We start from the raw sequence: 25,030 nt of genomic DNA on the forward strand, positions 1-25,030 counted from the left end.
TGTTTGCAGAATTGTTTCTGGGGGAAACTTGGTAGGTAGGATTGTAAGGTTCAGGTGGGCATTTAATAGAAGTTACAGCCCTGTTCTCTTTTCCTCTTTCCGTAGGAGAGTTGCAACCAATTCTGCTATAGAATTAACCCTAGAAATAATTACACCATGCCAGTAGCCAATTGGGGCTGCACTAACTTGTTTGAGCCCTAAAAGTGACAGCCAAGTAGCCGATAACTGCATAATGTATTGCAGTTGTAGGCATTTGGTTATTTGTTTTGCACACAGTTGTACACATGCAGGAATAATTGCATTCTCCAAGCCAGCAAACGCAAAAAGGATAGCCTTTCAGTGATGTTTTTGACCACAAAATACTTATAATGTATTTTTTAAATCTATAGCGTGATGGTATGAATATTAAAACAATTACACATTGCAAAGTATTCTCTTTGAGAGGAGGGGTTATGAAACATGACTGACTGCCATATGTTTCAGGCATTATCCTAGATATAACAAAAAAATTCAGCTGTTTTTACTGCACAGGATAGGTGGGATGCTGTTGCCTAATTGTCGACAGAAACCAGTTGGCCTTGTAATTTTATAAGATGATAAAAAATGATGCTTCCCAGGTTATATAAGCTGATCCCTTAATTGGATATTGCATATCTTTATCATTTTTATTAATGAAAGGTAATTATAACAAAATAATCTACCAGAGTTCATACTAGGAATAGAAAACTAGGGTCTGTTTCTAACAAAATCTATCAGTCAAGTCAGAGAGCACTGCGACAAAGAATTCCAATTCCTCTAGAAAAATCAGAGGTCTAAAAAAAACCCCAAAACGAATTCATGCAATAAATAAATAAATAAAGATAAACACTAGTCCTGCTTCCAGTGTCTTTGGCCAGATTATTCTCCTCTTTAATTTAACCCCTGTGCACCTTTATTACAGTGCGTCATTTGGTGCCGCACTTAAACTCAGTGACATTTGTTAATATATGGACATTAAACAGGATGTGCCAAGTGTGGGTTGGAATGCTGTGAGCAGGTATGGGAGGCAGCTGCCAGCCAATTAAACCCCTAGTGACTAGTTCTCCCTCTCAATTCTCTTTGTCCTTTAAGGAAAAAAAAAAAAAAAAGTGATATTGTTTTGAGGTGGGTTTTTTTTTTTCTTTTGCTCTTCATGTATCTTTTATTTCATTTCTAATTGATTTAATGGCTAAAAGGAATATGTATACTTCAGCTTTGTTCTTCTTTCCTCTGTGCATTATTTCAACAAATTAACCTTGAGGATAGCACAATTAGTGGTCTCTAAAATATTCCATTCCATAAAATGTAGGATCCTGTCATTGTGAAATTCACAAAAGCAACATTTTTCAGCTGGTCTGTACTGTCAAAAAAGCCTTAAAAAAAAAAAAAAAAGATAGAAAAACTTAATTGTGCACACAACTGGCCATACACTGAATGGAGAAAACCCCAAATGCTCAGGAGATAGTTGCTTCCTCGCTCCACTCCATTCCCCCAGAAGATGAGAAGTTGGGCTTCCCTCCATTTGTGAACAGGGCAGAGTGGAAGACTGAAGCAAAGAGTGTTATATCTGAAATCATTTTGACTATGCCTCCGAACACATCAGCACTTTTTTACTTTCTCATCTTGGAGTGGACTACTCATAGACAAGATACATTCTGTTCTTTCCACCTCAGAGCTGGGAAAACAGGACTTTCAATCACATCTTTGCAGTCTTCAACATATATATTGGCAAGTAGCATCATGGATTCCATAATTTATGTATGGTATTGCCACACTAGATCCTTGGGGCGGATGTACTGCCAAGACCTCCCAGACAGAATTTTCCAGAAATATCCAGATCTTTTAAGATCAGGAACAAGGTACACTTAAACTTTCAAATTTCTTTATAGCCCAACCTAAAATCAAAACACGTTTTATTCATTCACATAATCCCAATGGATGCTCAATCACTGGGGAGTTTTCAGAGCTGGCCCTGTGACCCTGTCATTTAATATTTTCCGGTTGGTCCTGAGCTATCTGATGCTGTACCATGAAATACAGAAAAAGCATTGAACTGGGTGTAAAGTGGCAGCAGCTCATAAGCTTGTCATAAAATTGATTAATGTTAGGATATGCTCAAAAGAGAATATCACATACACTAAGACCTCTGTCATCTCCATTCTCATAAAAATATCAAAAGGTTTGTTCAGTGGTTCTCAAGCTTTTTTGGTCTCAGGACTGCTTTACACCTTTAAAAATTATTAAGGAGCCTAAAGAGCTTTGGTTTAAGAGGGTTGTGTCTATTGATATTTATGATATTAGAAAGTAAAACAGAAATTTTTAAAACATTTATGAATTCATTTAAAAATAGTAACAATAAACCTACCATCAATATTACTTAAAAACAGGTTTTACTTAAAATTTTGTATTTGTATTTTTAAAATATTTTATATTCGTATTTTATATATAGCAGTTTATAATATTTGTATTTTCCTAAACAAACAAACAGAAAAAATTAGTGAGAAGAGTGGCATCGTTTTATAGGTTTTCAATATCTAGCTTAATAGAACACAGTTGGATTTTCATATCTGTTTCTGCATTCAGTCTGTTGCAATATGTTGTTTTGGTTGAAGCCTATGAAGAAAATCTAGCCCTACACAAATAGGTAATTGGAAAAGGGAAGAATATTTTAGAACCCTTAAGATCCCTGACCCCTGGTGGCAAAGTGGTTGAGAGCTTGGCTGCTAACCAAAAAAGTTGGCAGTTCAAATCCACCACCCGCTCCTTGGAAACCCTGTAGGGCAGTTCTGCTCTGTCCTGTGGAGTCACTATGAATTAGAATCAACTTGACAGCAATGGGTGTGGTTTGGTTTTTTGGTAAAGTCCCTGGGTGGTGCAAGTGGTATGCGGTCAACTACTAACCTAAAGGTTGGCGGTTTAAGCCGTGCAGCGACGTTGCAGAAGAAAGGCCTGGCGATCTGCTTCCGTAAAGATTACAACCAAGAAAGCCCTATGGGGCAGTTCTACTCTGTAACACATAGGGTCGCCATTAGTCAGAATCGGCTCAACGGCGATGAGTTTTCAGAGAATTGAGTAGATTTTTCTTTGCTGCTACACCAAAACTAGACAACTGGTAATTCTTAAATGTTTGTTGCAATGTGGAATCAGAAGTCACATCAGTAAACTTTTTGTATTTTGTAACTTGTGAGATTGAATGCTCAATTTTAATAACACTAAAAAAGGACAAAGTCTTTGTATTGTTTTGAAACTAATTTGTCCCAAAAGAGTCTCAAGGGACTCTTGTATCCCCAGACCGCACTTTAAGAATCACTGGCTTTTGTTGAATGCAGTGCTGTGCCAGCCACTGACAAAGAGTTTGAACAAGACAAAGTCTTCAGCCTACTTTCAGAACCACAGCAGAATCCCTTTGGCTCCATTTGATTTGAGAATGTTTTAAAAACTCAAAAAATGTTTGAGTGCCTACAATGTTTTCTACATCCTCATCTCAAAATTCCCTAATCCCCCCCCAAAACAGCTACCAGCTTTATTTTAATCAAACCAACACATGATGTATTATGTAAATAACCAGGTAAGTCTCTTAGGTGCTATCTCTTGGAGTTCCACCTTCTTGATCTCTCAGTATCTTGTGCTTTCACACTTCCACAAGTGGCTAACATCTGGGTATAACTATAATATCCCTAGATCTCAGCTATCTCGATTATTGCAATATGCTGATATGCAATCATTTGTGAAGTACGGCACATGTCCCCCTAAATGTTTACTATTAGAGTACTGACGTTGGCTAACAGTTAACTTTTCTTTACGAATTGGAGCAATTCAAATTACTCCTATGATAATGTCACTCTCGCTCAGCTCGGATCCGGTAGGCTCTCTTGAGTGGAAGGGAAAGGGATAGAGTTATTGCTGCTGCTCTTGTAACCCTGTGCAGGCCTCTGGAAGCATGTAATGCATTCGAACATCCCCCATCAAGTGTTTCAAGATGGGAAAAAGGTTGAGAACCACGGCTTCAGATCATCATACTGAGGCATGGATGATCACCATCTCAGGCCAGAGGGGATCACATGAATGGCAATTACTCAGTAATCAGAAATTAATACCTTCTCTGCCTCAGATACCGCACCGTTGTCAAGGAATAGGATTTGTATACAAAAGAAACCAGGAATAAACCGCAGGGTAATAAGCAGGGGGTTCAAGAGCACGTGATTCCACCGCAGCAGTAGGGGTCCACCATAGGGGCACACACCAGTTCCAAGAAGCCTTATTCACTAAGCATTGCCTTGCTCATGTTCTTGAGTTTCTATGGCTTCCAGTGAAGGAAAGGCCAGTCCCACCAGAGACAGTTTGCATCATTTGTTGAGGCAATTAGCATCATCTGATGAGAATGGCCATGAAGTGTGGAGGGGGTGAGAAAAGGATAAAGGTGGAGATGAAATTGGAGAAATGATTGCCAAGATATCAGTGGGATCGCATTCCTTTTTAGAGGCTGTAGGGGAGATTCCGTTTTCCCTTTCCAGCTTCTAGAAGCTGCCCACATTCCTTCCTCCACCTTCAAGGCCAGCAGTGTTGCATCTCTGTGTGCCTTTCTTCCACAGTCACATCTTTCTCAAACTTTCTACTTTTCTACACCCCTGGTCCACTTTTAAGGACCCTTGTGATTACCTGGGAAACCCTGGTGGCATAGTGGTTAAGTGCTACAGCTGCTAACCAAAGGGTCAGCAGTTCGTATTTGCCAGGCGCTCCTTGGAAACTCTATGGGGCAGTTCTACTCTGTCCTATAGGGTCACTATGAGTCGGAATCGACTCGACGGCACTGGGTTTTTTTGTGTGTGTGTGTGTGTGATTACCTGAATAATCCATGATAATCCCCTTGTCTTAAATTCAGCTAATTACCAACCCTAATTCCATCTGCAGCCTTTTATCCCATTTGCCATGTAGCCTCACATATTCACAGCTGACGAGGATTAGGACGTGGACATCTTTGGAAGGCCATTATTCTGCCTACCACAATAAAGGAAAAACAAGAGAAGAGCCAAAGGCTCTATGTCTATTCTGGAGTTCTTTTCTACTTGCACTTGCAGTCTTGCCTTCTCTCTTATTTAATGTGACCCACTTATCACAGAGCTAACTACGTATTATCTGAACTACGTAACAATTTGTAGGCTTCTGTGATCTTGAACAAGAGGCAGGCATTTACTGAGTTTTCTCATCTGTTACACCACAGGGTTGAGGTAAATGGTCTCTCAAAACTGCTCCAATATTACAGTCTGACCTGTGAGGCAATCATGTCTCTATAGATTGTATTCCAAAGTGTTATGTCCCATTGACACCAGGCGTATCTGCCAAACAACTCAGGCTGCAATATCCTTATTGGTAATTTCCCGGTTAAGTCACTGTTGTATTTAATATATGCCATTCCAATAAAAAAAAAAAAAAAATTTAGTTTTTTTTTATTGGAAACCCTGTTTTCTTTTTTTAATTGGAAACCCTGGTGGTGTAGTGGTTAAGAGCTATGGCTGCTAACCAGAAGTTCGAATTCACCAGGCCCTCCTTGGAAACCTTATGGGGCAGTTCCGCTCTGTCCTATAAGGTCGTTATGAGTTGGAATCAAGTCGACGGCAACGGGTCTGGTTTTTTGTTTGGTTTTGGCCAGGATTGATGAGGTCTTTTCACCAAGGTGTGAACACATGTACCTTGTGGATGACAAAAAATAAGAATAAACCTAAAAAAAAAAAATTGACTCCAAACTTCTACTCTGATGTTAATAATGTATCTTATCCACATAGAATAGTCTTGTTACAGGATTTGTTCTTCTTATTATACGCTCTGGAAGTGCACATACCTCATAACATTGAAATACCTTATGTTCATATGGAGCCCTGGTGGCACAGTGGTTAAGTGTTGGGCTGCTAACCAAAGGTCAGCAGTTTGAATCCACCAGTTCCTCCCTGGAAACCCTATGGGGCAGTTCTACTCTGTGCCATAAGGTCGCTATGAGTCAGAACTGACTGACCGCAATGGGCAATGAGATGTTTATATAGCACTTCACAGCTTACAAAATGTTTTCACATCTGGTACTTCGTATTGTCCTCTTGTAACAGTGCTATGAGGTGGTTAACATTCAGTTCTTTAAAATGGGTATATTTCTAGGGGTAACTGATCAGCCAGGTCTGTCATAATTCTAAGTAGACACTTTATGTGCAGCCTTCAACAGTGGTAACAGAGGTATCAAGTAATTTGTTGGAAAGTCGACCTCAAGTGCTGGACTGGCAACAGCCTTATTCACTCACGTGCTGCATAGGCGGTAACAAAGTGATCAGACATCTTTTTATTTTAAATTGGACATCATCTTAATGAGACATCTCACGCTGCCTTTTATCTTTTCTTTTGAAAGGAAATATGTTCATGGAATGCTCTCAGGCACTTTCTTAATCATACTTTAGGCATTTTTCCTGCCTTCTTATGGTCTTGATATATGTTACTCACCACCCATCTTTCTAAACATTTCACTGACTGTAGATAGAATTATATATATATAAACTATATACAAAATCCCAAGAGTTATAATATTGTAATCACACATACAGACAGCATTGAAATTGCAGCTGTTTATGTTAGCTTCCATGCACAGAATGGTTCCATAAGTTATTTGAGAAATTAATAATTTTCTAAATAATTCAAACAACCCGTTTTGTCCTTCTGCCTCTTTGGTTCTTAGGTTCATAAGCATAAAGTAGAAGAGAGACTTTTAGATGAATCGTAAACTCATTTAATTTCCAGACGTTGTCTCGTGTTTAAACACTGACATCAAAGCAAAGAGCCAATTATCAGAGTTCATTTGATCTGAAGCCCTGTTGGCTGAATTGCTATAGTTTTCCTTATGCTGAGAAGGAAATCAGTGTCACAGCTTGAAGATGCAGTATATAAAATCACTTTATCTATAGCACTTTAGCTTGAAACATGTGTTTGGGCTCACTAACCACAAGGAGGCATTGAAGCATCTCTTCAAGATGTGAAAAGCAATTTTATTTTAAAAAAAGGTTGCGCCTATAATTGCTGAATTTCATGTAAGCAATTATACCTGCTCGTGAGTATGCAATGCCTTTTAAGTTCATGTTTTGATCTACTTTTTGCTTTTTTTTTGGAAAGACGTAAATATCAGCAGAAAGTGTTGCCGCACTTGTTTCTCTTGCAGAAGATTTTTGGACAGTCGTAATCCGCACATGTTTTCCTTCTCTGCTGCTTCCGACGGAAACGAAGGCAAATTGCAGGCTTTAATTAGTACTGACAAAGTAACTGCGGTAACCTTTCTCACCCTTTGAAGGTTCAAAGTTCTCTTGCCTGTAAGCAGAAGCTTATTTCTTTAGTATTTAGAATTACTTAAATACATACTCCTGACAGCGAGGGGTTGTTCTGAAATCTGTGTCAGTTCAGAATGATTCTGGGGCTACATCTTCAAAATGCCACGTAGGAAGTAGAAATCGAAAAGCTAAAACAATTTATTTGAACCTGAGTATAATATTCTTACATGCCGTCTTGAGCATTCAGGTTAAATGTCAGAAAATTTCCCCCAGTTTTTCTAATTCTGGTTCCCAGCAGCTGTGCTGGCATCGTTGACAAAATATGAACGTCCCTGATGCAGAATGTAATGCTTGGCGCATCTTCCAGAATAGTGCCTGATCCCCTGAGAAGGAAGGACCCCACCCTCAGCAGCTGCGCTGCTCTACTTCACAGAAATTCTGAAATGTAAACTGGGACATTTTGAAATTCTAGTGTGCCATTGTGTTATACTGACTGTTTTTTTTTTTTTTTTTTCTGGGTTTTGACACCTTGTTTGCCTTTTAGGATATTCCCAGCCTGTGCGAAAGCATATTGCTGACATGGACACACAGCAGAACATGCAGCTGGGGAGGCTGTGTGACATTTTCGGTACAGTAAACGCTTTTACACACATGACTCTTTGGGATGTTTATCAGTGGATGTTGATAAAATGTTTGGGGGGCTTTTGTTTTGATTGCACTGAAAAACGCAGTGCGCAGACTGATTCTTTCGTAGTTTTTGTACAAGGAAACAGCTTGGATGGTTCATCTACTTGCAGGGCAATTGAATGTTTTGTTTCAGAGAACAGATTTACAGTGAAGTCAACTTGAAAAAATGGGCATTTTAACCGGTTAACTTGGGCAGTTTTCTAAATTCTCTTTGCTGCAGGCTTGGATAAGTATTTCTCTCTTATATAGCCCCAAATCATCTTCCTTTACTGGATCTTGTACTGAGTCAGGAAGCCCTGGTTGCATAGTGGTTAAGCTGCTAACCAAGAGGTTGGTAGTTTGAATCTGCCAGGCGCTCCTTAGAAACTCAATTGGGCAGTTCTACTCTGTTCTATAGGGTTGCTATGAGTCGGAATTGACTCAGCAGCGGTGGGTTTCGTTTTTGTTTTTGGTTTTGGTAATGAGTCAGGTCAAACTATCCTATCTGTGTCAATAGTGTTTGTGATATTATCTCAGGAATAAGTGGGAGGTGGTATCAGAAATGAAGCATTGTGCTTTCATTGCAAGAAAAGAGGGAAACGAAAACAGATTTTTAGAAGAAGCTTCTTAAAATACAGAAACCCTGGTGGCATAGTGGTTAAGAGCTACAGTTGCTAACCAAAAGGTCGGCCGTTCAAATCCACCAGCTGCTCCTTGGAAACCCTATGGGGCAGTGCTACTCTGTCCTTTAGGGTCACTGTGAGTCAGAATCAACTCGACGGCAATGGTTTTTTTTAAAAAAAAACATCATTTAATTATTAGAAAACAAAAAGTGGCTATGGGGGGAAGTCTTAGAAATACAACCTTGATTCTGTGAAAGATACATCTTTGTAAAAGTTAAGTTCTGATACTAGTTTGATCATTTATAAATCAGACACCAGTCGGGGGCTAGGGGAAAAGCATGCATGGATTTGGTGACTTTGGTTGATGCTGTTGGAGGCCAGGATTCAGTACCACTTAAAGAACGTAAGATGCAAAGCCTGAGCAATAAGCAATAACACTGAGTTAGTTTTGGGGGTACTGGCCAAACATTCAGGGTTAAACCAAAGTGAGGTTCCTATTAGTTACCAAATAAGAACTTTGTTTTGTTAAAACATAATTGCTTTGGCCCTTATTTAAGCAAAACAAGGGAGAATTTAAAATTATCAATGATCAACTAAGCTGGCTCCCTGGAATGGCATAGTTTACTTGATTCATATATATTTCAGCATCATTATTATTTTATAAATGCCATTTGGTAACAAAAATACATCAGTGCTAGAAATTTAGAGAGTCCTAAAATAATAATAGTCTAATTGCTTTAATCTATTACCTAGGCACTAATATTGTTTCTCAGCATTACAAAAAAAAAAATGTTTATTAATGACTTACATTGATTTGTTCGTGCTGAGCTGTTTCAACTCAAAACCTGACTAGGTGGAAATCACACAAGTGCAGCAGAGGGCAGACTTTGCTCTACTTTATTTGAATTAATTTTTTTCTTCAGCTTTTTCTATGTCTTTCTATTTATAGTATAAACCATCACCAGAGAATTTCTTTATAAAAGATTCCAATTATTGAAAAAGACTTGAATTAGGCTTCTATTGTTAAATAATTCAAAAATTCAGTCTGTGTCTACCTGCAATGGAAAATTGTGCTAAGTAGAAATTTCTGGAGAGATTATGAACCAAATGTCTTTTCTTGCTACACTGTCTTCCTGATACAGTGGTGCGATCACCAAACTTTTTCAAGAGGAGTAATGGACATTTATAAGTAGTAGTTAGAAGTAAAAAAACTACTTGTGAAATAAAACTATGAAAAAGCTAGAAAAATTAGAATTTCATGGAAGATAGATGATTATCCTTTTTAAAAAAAAAAATCAATTAATTTCTGTTAAAAGGTGTTGATTTTTCCGCTTATTCAGGGGAAACAAGATAATCCGATCACGCTGGTAAGACTTGTCACTCCAACATTGGCTGTGAAGTCGAAGGTGTCAGCTGGAGACCTCAATAACTTGTGTTTTCAATTCCTGGATAAGTTAAGCAAAAGAGTGACTGATGTTAACTACTGACCAGCAATCAAAGCAACTTTCATCGTCTTATTCATTTCCAAAATTGCCTGTCAGTTAATTCTGAATATTTGTAAATTCGTGATCAAGTCGCACTAAGCCTGGTATTAGTGTTAGTGATATGTATGTATTCCTTTGCCAGAAATGAACAGAAAGGTGAAAATTAGCAACATGCTTTAGTATCACTTGTAACCTAGAAATTTCTTCCCAAGAAAAGTCTATTTTTCTTCGGCTACACAGCGTCTCTAAGCCCTTTATGTTGCTTGTTTTCGTGTCTTGTCCTTTTACACTTTTTAAAATACTACTAGTTTGGTTTTAAAAACCACTAGTTTGGTAGGACGCTATTCTTGAAAACACAGGATTTGGAATAACTGATTTGCTCATTCAGCAATTTGGAACAAGTTATTTAACTACCGTCTCCTCAATTTATTTTGAGGTTTATGTGGAATTTGGTTTCAAAATTAAATTGGAGTCACTTAAATATTTACATTTACCTAGCACCTACTCGGAGCCCTGGTGGCACAGTGGTTAAGAGCTCAGCTGCCAGCCAAAAGATCAGTAGTTTGAATCTACCAGCTGCTCCTTGGAAACCCCATGGGACAGTTCTACTCTCCTGTGGGGTCGCTGAGTCGGAATCAACTCGAAGGCAACGGGAAAATGTAAAAAGCACCTACTCTGGGCTCAATTTTGTTCCCATCCCAAGACACTGCCTCTGGCCACAGGCTGCCTGCCCCCAGAAGGGGCGCTTCCTCCTGCGTGGCGCCTGTCTCTCTAAATGTGTAAGACTTTCCACTTCCTGGTTCTGTTCATCCCCCCAAATCCCCCAGTCAACTCACAAGTACTTATTGCCTGACTTCTGTGCTCTGCGCAGTGTACCAGGGCGTGGGCCATACAGGAAAGGGTGTAAAACCTGCTTCCTGCCTTGAAGGAACTTGGAGACTCAAAATTAATACATTTGAAACAATAGGATGAAACAGCAGAGGATACCACTTAGTCACCTTAAGTCTTGAGGAACTGATTAAAAGCACAAGCCCAGAGGCAGGCCGGGAATCACTGTTGGCTGGCCTAGTCAGTGGGGCGGCGGGGCACGCACCTGGACCATTTGTTGTGCACCTGCTATGTGCCAGACTCTGCACAATGTGCTTTATGTGTATTCTTTCATTTAATACTCTCTCAAACGCTGTGCAGCAGGTTTCCCATTCTACCTATGAAGAAACAAGTGCTTTGAAAGGTTAAAAAATGTGGTTTGATAATGTGCCCAGGGAAGGCAGCTAAGCCAGACTTAACCAGTGCTTTGAAAGTTAAATCATGTGCCCTGGGTTTCAAGGCAGCTGAGCCAGAATTGAACCAGCCTTGGTGGTGCAGTGGTTAAGCATTTGGCTGCTAACTGAAAGGTCAGCGGTTCAAACCCACCAGCCATTCCACGGGAGAAAAGACCTGGCGATCTGCTCACATAAAGATTGTTGTTGTTAGGTGCCGTTGAGTCACTTCTGACTCACAGTGACCCTGTGTACAACAGATCAAAACACTGCCCAGTCCTGTGCCATTCTCACAACCATCGCTATGCCCATCATTGCAGCCCTTGTGTCCGTCTGTCTCATTGAGGGTCTTCCTCTCTTTTGCTGGTCCTCTGCTCTACCAAGTGTGATATCCTTCTCCAGGGACTAGTGCCTCCTAGGAAATCCTGTGGGGCAGTCCTACTCTGTCATACAGGGTCACTATGAGTCAGAATCAACTTGACAGCACACAGCAACAACAACATGCTCTGTGTACTCCAGCAAAGTGAACAAAGGAGTCTTAAGCTGCCTTCCCAGCTCTACCTCCCTCCTGTAAACTCTAAGTACCCAGGCTGCAATTTTCCTTGTGCCCACTACTCTCCCCGTGTTTTACAGGTATTTGCACATGTGAAATGCTTGCTCGCCAAGGGCAACATCTCAGTTGCTTTGATTGCTGTACTTCTCTCCATGTCTAGCCAAGTGCTTTGCCCCTACTCATCAGTCAGCTATTATACAAATGAATTAATGAATGAATGACTCCATTGGCTGCTGACTTCCTGTTTGTACTCCTTAAAAAAAATCTGCAGCGTGGAGCGGGCAATCTCATATCACTATTCCATTTGGATAAGATATTTAATTAGGATTTCTTTCTATGTACTTAGAAGCACATCTCAAAAAGGAGTTAAGTTAAATTAAGAGAGTGTTTCCTTTAAACCAAGAATCACTAGATGTGCTATTTAAGGAAATACTTCTCTTTGGAAATGAAGCAGGAAAAGGTTAGTTTCCTGAAATTATCATTACTCTGGTCATAATCAGACCATTTGTTTGGACAGGACATTCCCCACATTGGCCCTGTCAAGACCAGGCAGAATAAGATATTGCAGTTTCATCAGCTTTCTAAAGTTAAGAGCTCTCTTTTATAATTTACCGAAGTGAATGGGATAAACTTTTGAAGCAGTAGACAACTCCCGTTGATGTTAATGCGAGTTGTGTAGCTGAATCCCTACATATTATTTGAAAGTACTGGTCCATGGTACCTCACAGCCCTTCCTTCAGAAGGAATCATTGCACCTATTTTGTTGATGACGCTATTATTTATCTTTTCTTTAGAGAAATGCTGAAGTGCAGAAAAGCCAGTTAAATTGCTAAGATTTGTACAAAACCAATCTAAATTAACTTTATTGTGGCTTTTGGATGTGCTCTTTATTTTAAAGTGCTCAGCGTCAGTTCAGTGCCAGGTTTCATAATGTCATTTACCTTTCTTCCAGTAATTAACGTTGTGCCTATTGTTTTAGATGACAATGTGAGCGTCATCTACATCTGCTCCCATCACATGGATGACGAGTTACTGCTGTATTACCATAAAATCCTGAGTCTACAGGCAGCTGTCAAATCGGGGAACCCTGAGGCCAGAAGTGACCTGCAGGACAGGTTCAAAGTTATCACCCCTGAAGCTGTAAACATCTTCACTGTGAGTTTGTCTTCTAATTACTGCGGCTTCAGGGATGCAGTAAAATTAAATTGGAAATTTTATAACTTGCAACGCTCTGGTACACATCAGTGAAATATTATTGCAAGTTTAACAGCTTTACTGATTAGACTACTAGTTGGACTGTAGGAAATAAATATCCCAGTTTAACTTTCCGACTTAGTTGAGCTACTCCTGCCCAGTTTCTCTGTAGCTAAAAGCCTAATTGCAGTGATACAGTGGCACCATCAAGTAGGTGAATTTATAACATCTGCAGTCCCTTTCTCTTAGTTTTGTGTGGAAGACACCAAGGTAGAGAGAAGCTGGTCCTGCCCAAGGTCACAAAGCTAGTTAGGGACAGACTTTAGACTAGGGCCCCATGTTTTCTGATTTCCATACTGGTATTCCTTGTCACTCCATGACATTTTTCCCCCTCAGGAGAATTTGGGTTGATTTACCATGTCACATTTGTACTGATTTTTAATGAATGGGATTAATTCTGAGTGGAAGCCTATCCCTAAACAAAGGCCTTTGAGAAATTCATGGAACCCTGAGGGCAGCATTCTAAGCATAAGGCTGTGCTTGAGATGGTGTGAAGTGAATTTCTCTACATTTTAACAAGAATTTAAATTCTGTATGTTAACCGACTGTCTTAGTTATCTAGTGCTGTTATGACAGAAACACCACAAATGGCTTTTATAAAGAGAACTTCATTCTCTTAAAATCTAGTAGGCTAGAAGTCTGAATTCAGGGCACAAACTCCAGGGGATGGCTTTCTCTCTCTTGGCTCTGGGGGAAGGTTCTTGTCATCAATCTTCCCTTGGTCTAGGAGCTTCTCCACCCAGGAACCCCAGGTCCAAAGGACATACTCTGCTTCCGGTGCTGCTTTCTTGGTGGTATGAGGTCCCCATGTCTCTCTACTTGCATCTCTTTTTTATAACTCAAAATAGTTTGGATTAAAACACGATCTAATCTTATAGATCTCATCAACATCATCCATCTCATTAACATCACAGTGATAGAATTTACAACACATAGGAAAATCACATCAGATGACAAAATGGTGGACAATCACACAATAGTGGGAATCATGGCATAACCAAGTTGACAGATATTTTGGGGGACACAATTCAATCTATGACACTGACCACCATTTTAATACCCAATGGTCTGTGCAATTTTGAGGAGACTTTTGTTTTACAATTAAAGACTCTGAATTTGCTAATAAAGATAGCTCCCTCCATTCACAGGTGGGATGTACCAAAGTCAGTTATCTATTGCCAGAGAAACTGCGTGCTTTACACAGGAGACATCATATATGTTGGGCACTTCAGAGGCATCATGATTTCCCACACATGCACATACACACACACACACACAAAAGGTGAGGAGGGGGCACAAAGGCTAAGAAAAGTCCTGCCAGAACTGGGGAAGATTATAGCACCTAGAATCTGTACTTTGTTGGTATACTCACTGAATTGTCATCAGGGTTTGCTCTTTTCTAACAAGATGAAGATTTTATTTTTTTCCTAACTGGACACCTCAATTTTCCCTCAGAAGCCCTCTACTCTGTTCTGTCTCCCTGCATCTTTGGCTGGGGAAGAAGAAGGCAGGGGCAGCAGGGAAGCAAGAGAAAGGACAGGGGACAAATCATTGCCACTTACTTATATTCTTTGGAATCTCCCAATATCCTCCACCATTGCACGGATTGGTTTGGTGCTTCTAGCTATTCCCTGGCCCCAGTGGCATAGTTATTGTGGACATTAGAAAGCAAGGAAGAAAAAGAACTATTATTAACATTTAGTTGAATTCCTGGTTTTCTCCTTCAGAAACTGGAGCTAATGCTTAATGGTTGCTAATAAAGACTTCCTGTACTTCTGAAATGACCATATGAGTTGAAGAGGCATGGGGTGGGGAAGAGGCACTAGATTTGGGAAAAGGAAAGTGCCTGAACATTTATCAAATGCCTTCTATCTTAGATGCTTAGCATACGTTTTCTCATTTGGTCCTCAGAGCAATACGAGAAGGTACAAATTATCAATCTCCTTTTATGGCTGAGAAAACCAAGACTCATTTTCCAGTCCAAGGTTATTAGTGGAGCCAGATCGTGAGCCAAAATCTGTCTGACCCCAGAACACTATTATGAGTTCAAATGACTGCTTTGCTCCTGGGTGACCTTGTGGCCTTGGGCAAGCCCCTTTACCTCTCTGGTCTCTGTTGTTCATCTGTAAAGTGAGATGATGGATTAGATCATTTTAAAGTCCTTTCCAACTCCATAATTCTTTCATCTGAGAAATGTACCCTTCCCAGTCTGCTCCACAACTTCCAAGCAGGAGCTAGGTAGACAACAGTCACAGATATACGGAGTTATATTCGTAGATTGGGTTTGCCTCTTCATAAGTGGAAACGTAGGGAATATTTTAAGTACTTAATGCTTCTCATAGTTTAAGTTTAAGTTATTTGAGTAATTAATCACCCATAGGCAATCAAAAATACAAAAATTAACCTCTCACTTTGAAATCAGTTCCTGCTCATGTTTAATTATTGCTTTATTTCTTTTGAACGGATTTGAGAGATTACATCAGTACTGATTTTCATTCAAATGGATGGCTTTGAGGAGTTTTTTTTAAAGCTTGCCAAAAATCTATTTGCACATCTCTCCAAGACACTGGTGGTAGTGGTAAAATGTGCAATTATTGTCATCATGTCCATTTTTGAACATTTTAACGTTTACAAAGATATCTTTAAAAAGTACCTTTTGTCTCAGGTCAAGAAAAAAAAAAACTTAACTCAGTGGTGATAAATGTAGCTAAAATGCTGCGTCATGTATTTGGAACATTCTAGATTTTTGTCATCTGTGTTAATCCACTGCCCGGATGTGAAGATATGGGTTCTCTAAATGGTCATACAAGACACACGGCCAGTAATGTGTCTCTGCCATCACTCACTCACATTTGAATCTTTATTAAACACTTACTGAACACAGTGCTGTGGTACCATCTTGCCTGAAAGTAGAAAGTAAAGCATGCCCCCAGTTGACTATAATCCAGAGTCAGTAGAGTACTTGCCAATAGAGCTAATCAAACCTAGAGGAGACGCAAATCCATCCTGGCTGGAAATGTGCTCAGAACTTTAACATTTGGTTCTGTTGCCGCATCTGCCATCTCTCATCATACCTCATAAACCACCAGATGTTCACTTCCTAATCTGTAAAATGGGCAAAATGGTGGCAGCTGTGGCATGATAGGAAGAGTGCAATCGACTGGGTTCAAATCCTGTCTCTACCGTTTACTAGCTGTGTGACTCACTTGAGCCTCAATTTCCCCTTCTCCGCAATAAACGACAAAACCAAACCCATTGCCATCGAGTTGTTTCTGACTTATAGGGACCCTATACAACAGAATAGAACTATCCAATAGAGTTTCCAAGGAGGACCTGGTGGATTCAAACTGCAGACCTTTTGGTTAGCAGCCGTAGCTCTTTAACCACTATGCCGCCAGAGTTTCCGTTTCCACAATAGGGCCTGTTAATTGATATAGTGTCTTGTGGATCAAATGAGAAGATAGCTGTCAAAATGCTTTGAACTTGTGAACTTAAGGTGAAAGGGTTGCCACCTTTGAAATGCTCTTCTGGGCACCTAGAGAAGCCCACCACACGCGTTGAGGCTCCAATCACCAGTTTTCCCATTCAATTTTTTTACATTTCCTCATTGGAATAATTTGTAGGAAAAGGAACGGAATGAAGTATACAATGGAGAAAGACAGTAATCAACCATCCAAACCCACTAGGTGCTTAAGAAGTATTGTGATGGTTAAGGTTGTGTGTCAACTTGGCTGGGCCATGATTCTCAGTGGTTTGGCAGTTATGTAATGATGTAGTTTGGCAATTATTTAGTGATGTAGTTTGGAAGTTACGTAATGATGTAGTCATCCTCCATGATGTGATCTGATGTATTCAGCCAGTTGGTTGTAAGGGGAGTTTCCTTGGGGGCACAGCCTGCATCTAATATATATATGTATATATATGTCCATTCTGGCAAAGCTTGCTCGCTTGCATCCAGCTCGTCATCACCTGACCTCCAGTTCTCGGGACTTGAGCTAGCAGCCTGGTGTATTGCCTGCCAGTCTTGGAACTTATCAGCCTCCACAGCATGTGAGCTAGCGGCCTCCCATCTGACCTTCTCCTGCAACTGCATGAGTCAGGAGAAGTTTCCAGCCTGACATTTGACCCACAGACTTGGGACTTGGGACTTGCCAGTCTTTACAACCACATGCGCCATTTCTTGAGATAAATCTCTCTATATGTACATATACGCTTTACTGATTTTCCTTCTCTGGAGAACCCAGCCGAAGAAAAGTATCAACTGTTTTGTTACCAGCCACTGTCTGACAGAAGATGAGGGGTTTCCTAGAACCACATTCTCAGAAGTATATTTTAAAAATGGATTAAGTTATGGTAGAAAGGGCAGAAGATTTGCATAGATCTAAGGAGCTTAATTTTTTTTTTTTATTAAGGAGCTTAAAATAGAACACCTACTCTGAAGGAAGGGTAGAAGTGCAGGCAAGACTGAAATCCAGGCGCTCCCCTGTCTCTTTCTCTCCAACAGTTTGTAAAGTAAGTGGTGCAGCTGATGGTCCTGCAAATGGTTGCTCAACATTTCTCCACGTTTTTAATGCCATGTTGAGTAGATAATTCTGATTAGAATTAGGGCAGTAGGTACTAGTCTGTAAAATCTTTCTAACTCTCCTCTAATTTAAGCACCTTTGCATTATATTATTTGCACTGACATTTTTTTTCCATTTTTAAAAATTGTACTTTAGATGAAGGTTTACAGAACAAATTAGTTTTTCATTAAACAACTAATACACGTATTGTTTCGTGACATTGGTTGCCAGCCCCACGACATGTCAACACTCACCCCTTCTCAACCTTGGGTTCCCTGTTACCAACTTTCATGTCCCCTCCTGCCTTCTCGTCCTTGCCTCTGGGTTGGTGTGCCCATTTAGTCTTATATTGCATTATGGGCCTGTCTAATCTTTAGCTGAAGGGTTACCTAAGGAGTGAATTCAGTACTGAGTTAAAAAGGTATCTGGGTTCCATACTCTCAGAGTTTCTCCAGTCTCTGTTAGACCAATAAGTCTAGTCTTTTTTTGTGATTTAGAATTTTGTTCTGTGTTTTTCTCCAGCTCTGCTAGGACTCTCTATTGTGATCCCTGTCAGAGCAATCAGTGGTGGTAGCCAGACACCATGTAGTTGTGCTGGCCTCAGTCTGGTGGTGGCTGTGATAGTTGTGATCCATTAGTCCTTTGGGCTAATCTTTCCCTTGTGTCTTTGTGTTTATTCATTCTCTCTTGCTCCAGATGGGGTGGGACAGTGGAGTATCTTAGATGGCCGCTCACGAGCTTTCAAGACCCCAGACACTACTTAACAAAGTAGAATATAGAACATTTTCTTTATAAAATATGTTAAGCCAGTGGAGCTAGATGTTCCCCAGGACCCTGGTCCCACAGCCCTCAGCCCAGTAATTCACTCCCTCAGGGAGTATGGATGTGTCTGTGGAGCTTCCATGGCCTTGCCTTGGTCAGATTGTACTGACTTCCCCAGTATTGTGTACCATTTATCTATGTCTAGTTAGTGCTTTTCCCTCCTGTCCCCTCCCTCTTAACCATCAAAGATTGTTTCTGTGTGTAAAACTTTTCATGAGTTTTTACAATAGTGGTCTCATACGGTATTTGTCCTTTTGTGATTGACTTCTTTCACTCAGCATAAAAATAATGCCCTCCAAATTCTCCCATGTTCTGAGATGTTTCACAGATTCATCATTGTTCTTTATTGTTGCATTGTATTCCATTGTGTGTATGTACCATGATTTGTTTATCCATTCATCTGTTGATGGGCACCTAGGTTTTTCCCATCTTTTTGCTATTGCAAACAGCGCTGCAGTGAACATGGGTGTGCATATATCTATTCATGTGAACGCTATTATTTCTCTAGGATATATCACAAGGAGTGAAATTGCTGGATCATATGGTACTTCTATTTCTAGCTTTTTAAGGAAGCGCCAAATCGATTTCCGAAGTGGTTGTACCATTTTACATTCCTATCAGCAGTGTATAAGTGTTCCAGTCTCTCCACAGCCTCTCCAACATCTATTATTTTGTGTTTTTTGGATTAATGCTAGCCTTGCTGGGGTGAGATGGTACCACACGGTAGTTTCGATCTGCGTTTCTTTAATAGGTAATGATCGAGAGCATTTCCTCATGTATCTGTTAGCCACCTGAATGTCTTCTTTGGTGAAGTGTCTGTTCATATCCTTTGCCCATTTTTTAATTGGATTGTCTTTTTGTTGTAGAGGTACCGGATTTTCCTGTAGATTTTAGAGATTAGACCTTTGTCGGATTTGTCATAGCCAAAAATTTTTTACCAGTCTGTAGGTTCTCTTTATAGTCTTTTGATGAGCATAAGTGTTTAATTTTTAGAGGATTCCAGTTATCTAGCTTATCTTCTGATGTTTGTGTATTGTTAGTTATGGTCTGTATGCTATTTATGCTGTGTATTAGGGGACTCTGTCACTGACCTTATTTTTTCTTCTATGATCTTTATAGTTTTTCTTCTTATATTTAGGTCTTTGATCCATTTTGAATTAGTTTTTGTGTATGGTGGAGGTGTGGATCCTGTTTCATTTTTTTTTACAGATGGACATCCAGTTTTGCCAGCACCGTTAGTTAAAAAGACTGTCTTTTCCCCACTTAACGGACTTTAGACCTTTGTCAAAGATCAGGTGACAGTAGGTGGCTGGATTTACATCTGGGTTCGCAATTCTGTTCCATTGGTCAATGTTTCTGTTGTTGTACCAGTACAAGGCTGTGTTGACTATCATAGCTGTATAGAAGGTTCTGAGGTCAGGTAGTGCGAGTCCTCCTACTTTATTTATTTTTTTTCAATAAAGCTTTACTTCTCTGGGGCCTCTTTCCTTTCCATATAAAGTTAAAGAATAGTTTTTCTATATCATTAAAGAACGTTGTTGATATTTGGATAGGGATTGCAATGTGTTTGTAGATTGCTTTGGGTAGAATTGACATTTTCACAATGTTGAGTCTACCTATCCGTGAGAATGGCATATTTTTCCGTTTATGTAGGTCTCATTTGGTTTCTTGCACCTTTACTTCTTTTTCTTGCCTTATTACTCTAGCTAGGACTTCCAGCACAATGTTAAATAGGTGTGGTGATAAACTGCATCCTGGTCTTGATCCAGTTCTCAGAGGGAGTATTTTCAGCCTGTCTCCATTAAGAATAACGTTGGCTGTTGGTTTTGTATAGATGCCCTTTATCCTGCTGAGGAATTTCCCTTCTATACGTATTTTATTGAGAATTTTTATCAGGAATGCATGTTGGACTTTATCAAATGCCTTTTCTGCATTGATTGAGATGATCATGTGATTCTTTTCTTTTGTGTTATTTATGTGGTGGATTACATTGATTTTCTAATTGCACTGACATTTTTATTGACTTCATTTTTTTTTTCACTTAAACTCTTAAAAGATTTTTTCATTATGGTGAAATGTATGTGTTATGGATTGAATCCTGTAACCCAAAAATATGTGTTGTAAATCCCAACCTCTATGCCTGTGGTTATAATCCTATTTGGATATTGGGTTGCCTTTGTTATGTTAATGAGACAGGATTAGTGTAGGTTGTATCTTAAATCAATGTCTTTTGAGATGTAAAAGAGATTAAACAAGCAAGCAAGGAAGCAGAGATGGAGGAAGATCACCCAGGAGCAGAAGCTCGTAAGAGACAAGGACCTTCCTCCAGAACCAAAAGAGAGAGAAAAGCATTCCCCTAGAGCTGGCACCCTGAATTAGAACTTCTTGCTTCCTAAATAGTGAGAAAATAAATTTCCATTTGTTAAAGCCACCATTTGTGGTATTTCTGTTACAGCAACACTAGATCACTAAAACTGTGTGTAACAAAACATTTCAAATGGCTTTGATTTTAAAAGAGTGTTTTCTCTGTAATACCATTAATTGAGTATCAACTCAATGCCATTCATTATACCATGGGTTTACATTCATGATCTTATTTTATCCTGAGAGCAACTTATCAAATGGGTATTTTTACTCCAGTTTAACAGATGGAGAAACTTAGGCTCAGAGAATCTAAATTACTTGCCCAGGTTCATGTATCTTATAAGTGATAGGGTTGGATTGAAAGCCAAATCTATTTGACTCCAAAACCCAAGCATGTGCCATGGTGACTCTTCTCTGGAGGAAGTGAATACAATCTTGGGGTCTTGTATTCCATTCTCAGGTAATGTCTTTCACATACCTACCCATCCTTAAAAGCTCACCTCAGCCCCAACCTCTTCGTAAGAATCATACCAGTTAACATTCATTGAGTGCTTTTTGTGTCCACGGCACTATTATAAATGCTTTACATGTATTCTCTCATTTAATCCTCACAGCATCCATGTGAGATGGGTAACACTATTGTTATCCTCATTTTACAGATGAGGAAACTAAGGCACAAAGAGAGTGAGTAATTTGCCTTTTCAGCTCTCTCCACCAGCTTGTGGCCTCTGCCTCCCTCCTCCATACCTCCAAGGCTCTCTGTCACTCTGTATGACCCTTATCTGCCTTATGTTAGTTATGCATTACCTGTTTTTATTTGTGTCCCTATTCCTGAAAGCAGAGATGTGGTTATATTAGTGTTGGTGTTTGCTGACCATCTGGCCCTGTCCTTTGCACATATTAGACATACCAGACTTATTTATTTAATTGAATGAAACAGTCTCATGTATTGCTGAGCTGAGTCTAAATAGTCAAAAATAAAAAGAGTTCTTTATTGGAAAATGCATTTGAGTATTGGTGAAAAATTCAAAATATTTTCCATTCGTGAATCCTTTCCAGAGTTGTCGACTGGAACCATGATAATCCTTGCAAAAGTGCATATTCCCTGAAATGGACTTTGTGGTAGATTCTTGGAGAGGGTATCAGGTCAAGTGCCTTTTTATTACTGAATCATTTAAAAAATTGCCAGTTTAGGAGTTCTATGTGGTGAAGAATATAGTAGGGCTTTTTCTTGATGTTTTGTATTGATTTTCCAGGCGCTTTAGTGTTAAACCATGCCAGAAGTGTTGCAGAGATGAATCACTATTATGCAAAGACAGCCAGCCTCTTTTCCTTCTGACAGAAGGATAATTCCGTGTGGATCAAATAAATACAGATGTGTGGTAATTAGTTCTATTCCCAGTGAGCCTATTTCCAACACACTAAAGATGTGAGCGATTATGGAGCCTCACCCCAACAGCTTTTATCAATTTAAACTGCTAAACAACAGGATAGGTCATAACCCAGCCTGCTATTAATAACGTATTTATTGCATGCAACATTATAAATTAGGTGTATGGTCTAGAAGAGGAACACCTTTTAACAAGAATAATGTGATCTTTCCCCAGAAGCAGCATATGTGCCTATCTACCCACCTGATGTACAGTCCCAAAGCAATCAAAAGAATAAAAAATCTCATCCAAGGAAAAGAGGCCTACATTGTCAGTGGGATCCTCCACAGAGATGATTTAGCCGTGGCTGATATGTTAAACCTACCCATCCTGGGCCCGGAGCCTAACCTAGCTCATGTGTATAGTACCAAATCTGGAAGTAAACAGATCTTTAGCCATGCCAATGTGCCAGTCCCTCCTGGAATATGTGACATCTATAATGAGCAACAGGTATGTGGGGTGGACAACTGAAGCTCTGTTTAAATCTCTCATGTCCTTTAGACCTTGTGGTACCTTCGGGCCTACTAAAGGCAGCCCTGCCCAATAAACATTACATGGAATACTTGAGTTGATTTGAGGAGATAGACTTTAAGCCTTAATGTTTCAAAGCATCTTCCTGCTGGCCTTGCAGACATTGCTGGATTTCCTAAAATACTTACTCGTTTGGATTAAGGCATTGAAAACCCCGCTAAAATGTGTATGTTATTTGGACTAACGCACTAATGTACTATCAGTGTTTAATGCCTTAACGTGGATTCGTTCACCATCGTATCAGCTAGCCAGTCATTTCATAGGCCCCTAAGGAATAGGAGAGTCAGTTTTAACTAAAAGAGGAGCTGATTTGGTAAGTTCCAGGGAATAAGCCTCTCTGCCAAGCCAGAGAGCTACTGCAGCAGAGAGCTGCAGGCATCCTTGGCTCTGTAAAAAATCCCTGGGCTCTCCAGAAAGGAACCCTAAAGGGAGAAGGGGATAGAGCCCAGAAAGGGGAAGGGACCAGCTCAAGGAATAAAACTATCTGCCTCCAGGTTTTGCCTTGGTTATGCATTCTTCCAGAAGACAGGGCCCAGAATATTTGGAGAAATATGACATTAGCCACTAGAAAAAATTTTTTTCTTTGAGTTATCCCTGGCAGGTGTTCTCCCATTTAACTGCCATCTGTTTTCATAATAAAGGAAAGAAAAAGACAAATGGCTATTAGCATTTCCTAACCTCTGTTTCAGTACATCTCTTGACCATTACTCTGAGCCAACCACAAATTATCCCAACCACCCACTGCTTGGGAAACCAAAGGACCAAGCATGATGAGAGAGTTTGTGAGGGACGATATTTGGAGATCTCCTTCCTGCTCTCAGCAGCCAGATCATGATACTTTTCTGAGACTAGTTTGAAGACACTATTAACTTATTACATTTCCCTAGTGTTTCAGTCGGGTTCAGTCTTGCTGGAGTGTTTTATGGCAACCCATGTATTTATGAAAGAAGCTACTTTTTTCCCCAGCCAAGTCTGGGAAAAAAAACAAACGTGTTGCTTTCGTGTTGATACTGACTCATAGCGACCCTATAGGACAGAGTAGAACTGCCCCATAGGGTTTCTAAGGAGCGGCTGGTGGATTCAAACTGCCAGCCTTTTGAATAGCAGCTGTAGCTCTTAACCAGTGTGCCACCAGAGCTCCAAGTCTGGAAAAGGTACAGACAAATTCTAGAAGGTGGCATAGAGATGCTGTCCTTGAACTGGTGCTTAATGTCTATAGTCATTAGTCTTCGGTGCAATTTGAAGATAACAAAGTAGATTGCTTCACCTTGCTTCCCAGTAGAATACTTGGCTACAAGACTTAATGCAACTAAAATGAAATACATTCTTAAATGATACAGTTCCATATGTGCACATTACATTGAACAATCTTCAAAAATTTTTCATTACACGCAATAGTTATGTTGAGTCTTGCTTTCATCTTCACTGATGAGAACTCAGGCAATCTTTGCTCTGAAATATTTTAAACTTTTGATTGTGATTAAAGGTGCAGGCATATGTAATGCTGTAAAGCCTCCCTCTAGTGCTGGTATTCAAAAGTAGCATTAAAAACATTCTCAAAGACAAATTTGAGGGCTGTCATTTGACCTATGGTATGTGCAAATTGATATAACAATAAACCAAGGTATAACTGAGTCCCACTCTACTTATTTGGAAAACATACGTCCTGGATCATTAAAAATTACTCTATTGACATTTTTCTAGGCAGTGACTAGCCTGCCTAATCTATCTGAGGGTATCAGCATTTTGAATTTGCAGATGGCGATGAATCAGCAACACCGACTTTTTACTGATGTGCGTCATAAACTTAATGCCGGTGAAGGCAAGCTGTGATTATTTTAACTTAGGTTAATAAATAGTCCTGACTATCAGCTAGGTTTTAGCAATAGTCATTTTTCCATTTCTGTTCTTAACCAGTATAAAATGAGTGACAAATAAAAAATACATATTACGTCTTTTAAACAGATAGACTCAAGCAGAAAATGATAAATGTTTGGAAATAGGATAAAGTCACTTGGTTTAAGATTAAGTAATTTATTTTTCTTAAGAATCCAGCGTGAGCATAGTGAGCATTTCCAATTTTGATGCAGAAAGTAACTGCGCAAGCTGTCTTTCTGGCATGTAGTCTCTATGAAATATTGACAGCTTTAGTTAAATAATCAAAAA

The 25,030-nt window shown here is 39.6% G+C and overlaps 1 protein-coding gene across 5 annotated transcripts in view; it reads left to right on the plus strand.

The window, feature by feature from the left end:
* IQCH (IQ motif containing H) overlaps positions 1 to 25,030 on the plus strand; it is a 256,643-nt gene that overhangs the window by 137,523 nt on the left and 94,090 nt on the right. For 3 of the 5 annotated variants that reach the window (XR_007519882.1, XM_049905656.1, XM_049905654.1), the window contains exons 12-14: positions 7,861 to 7,944; positions 12,881 to 13,056; positions 22,511 to 22,783. Coding sequence is in view for 4 of the 5 variants with exons in the window: in XM_049905656.1 (XP_049761613.1) it covers positions 7,861 to 7,944; positions 12,881 to 13,056; positions 22,511 to 22,783 (533 nt within the window). In the remaining variant the exon portion in view is untranslated. The remainder of the gene's footprint in view (positions 1 to 7,860; positions 7,945 to 12,880; positions 13,057 to 22,510; positions 22,784 to 25,030) is intronic. The other 2 variants (XM_049905657.1, XM_049905658.1) reach the window with 1 other exon arrangement.

This window comes from Elephas maximus, chromosome 13, assembly GCF_024166365.1.
Source record: "Elephas maximus indicus isolate mEleMax1 chromosome 13, mEleMax1 primary haplotype, whole genome shotgun sequence".
Lineage (NCBI taxonomy): Eukaryota > Metazoa > Chordata > Mammalia > Proboscidea > Elephantidae > Elephas > Elephas maximus.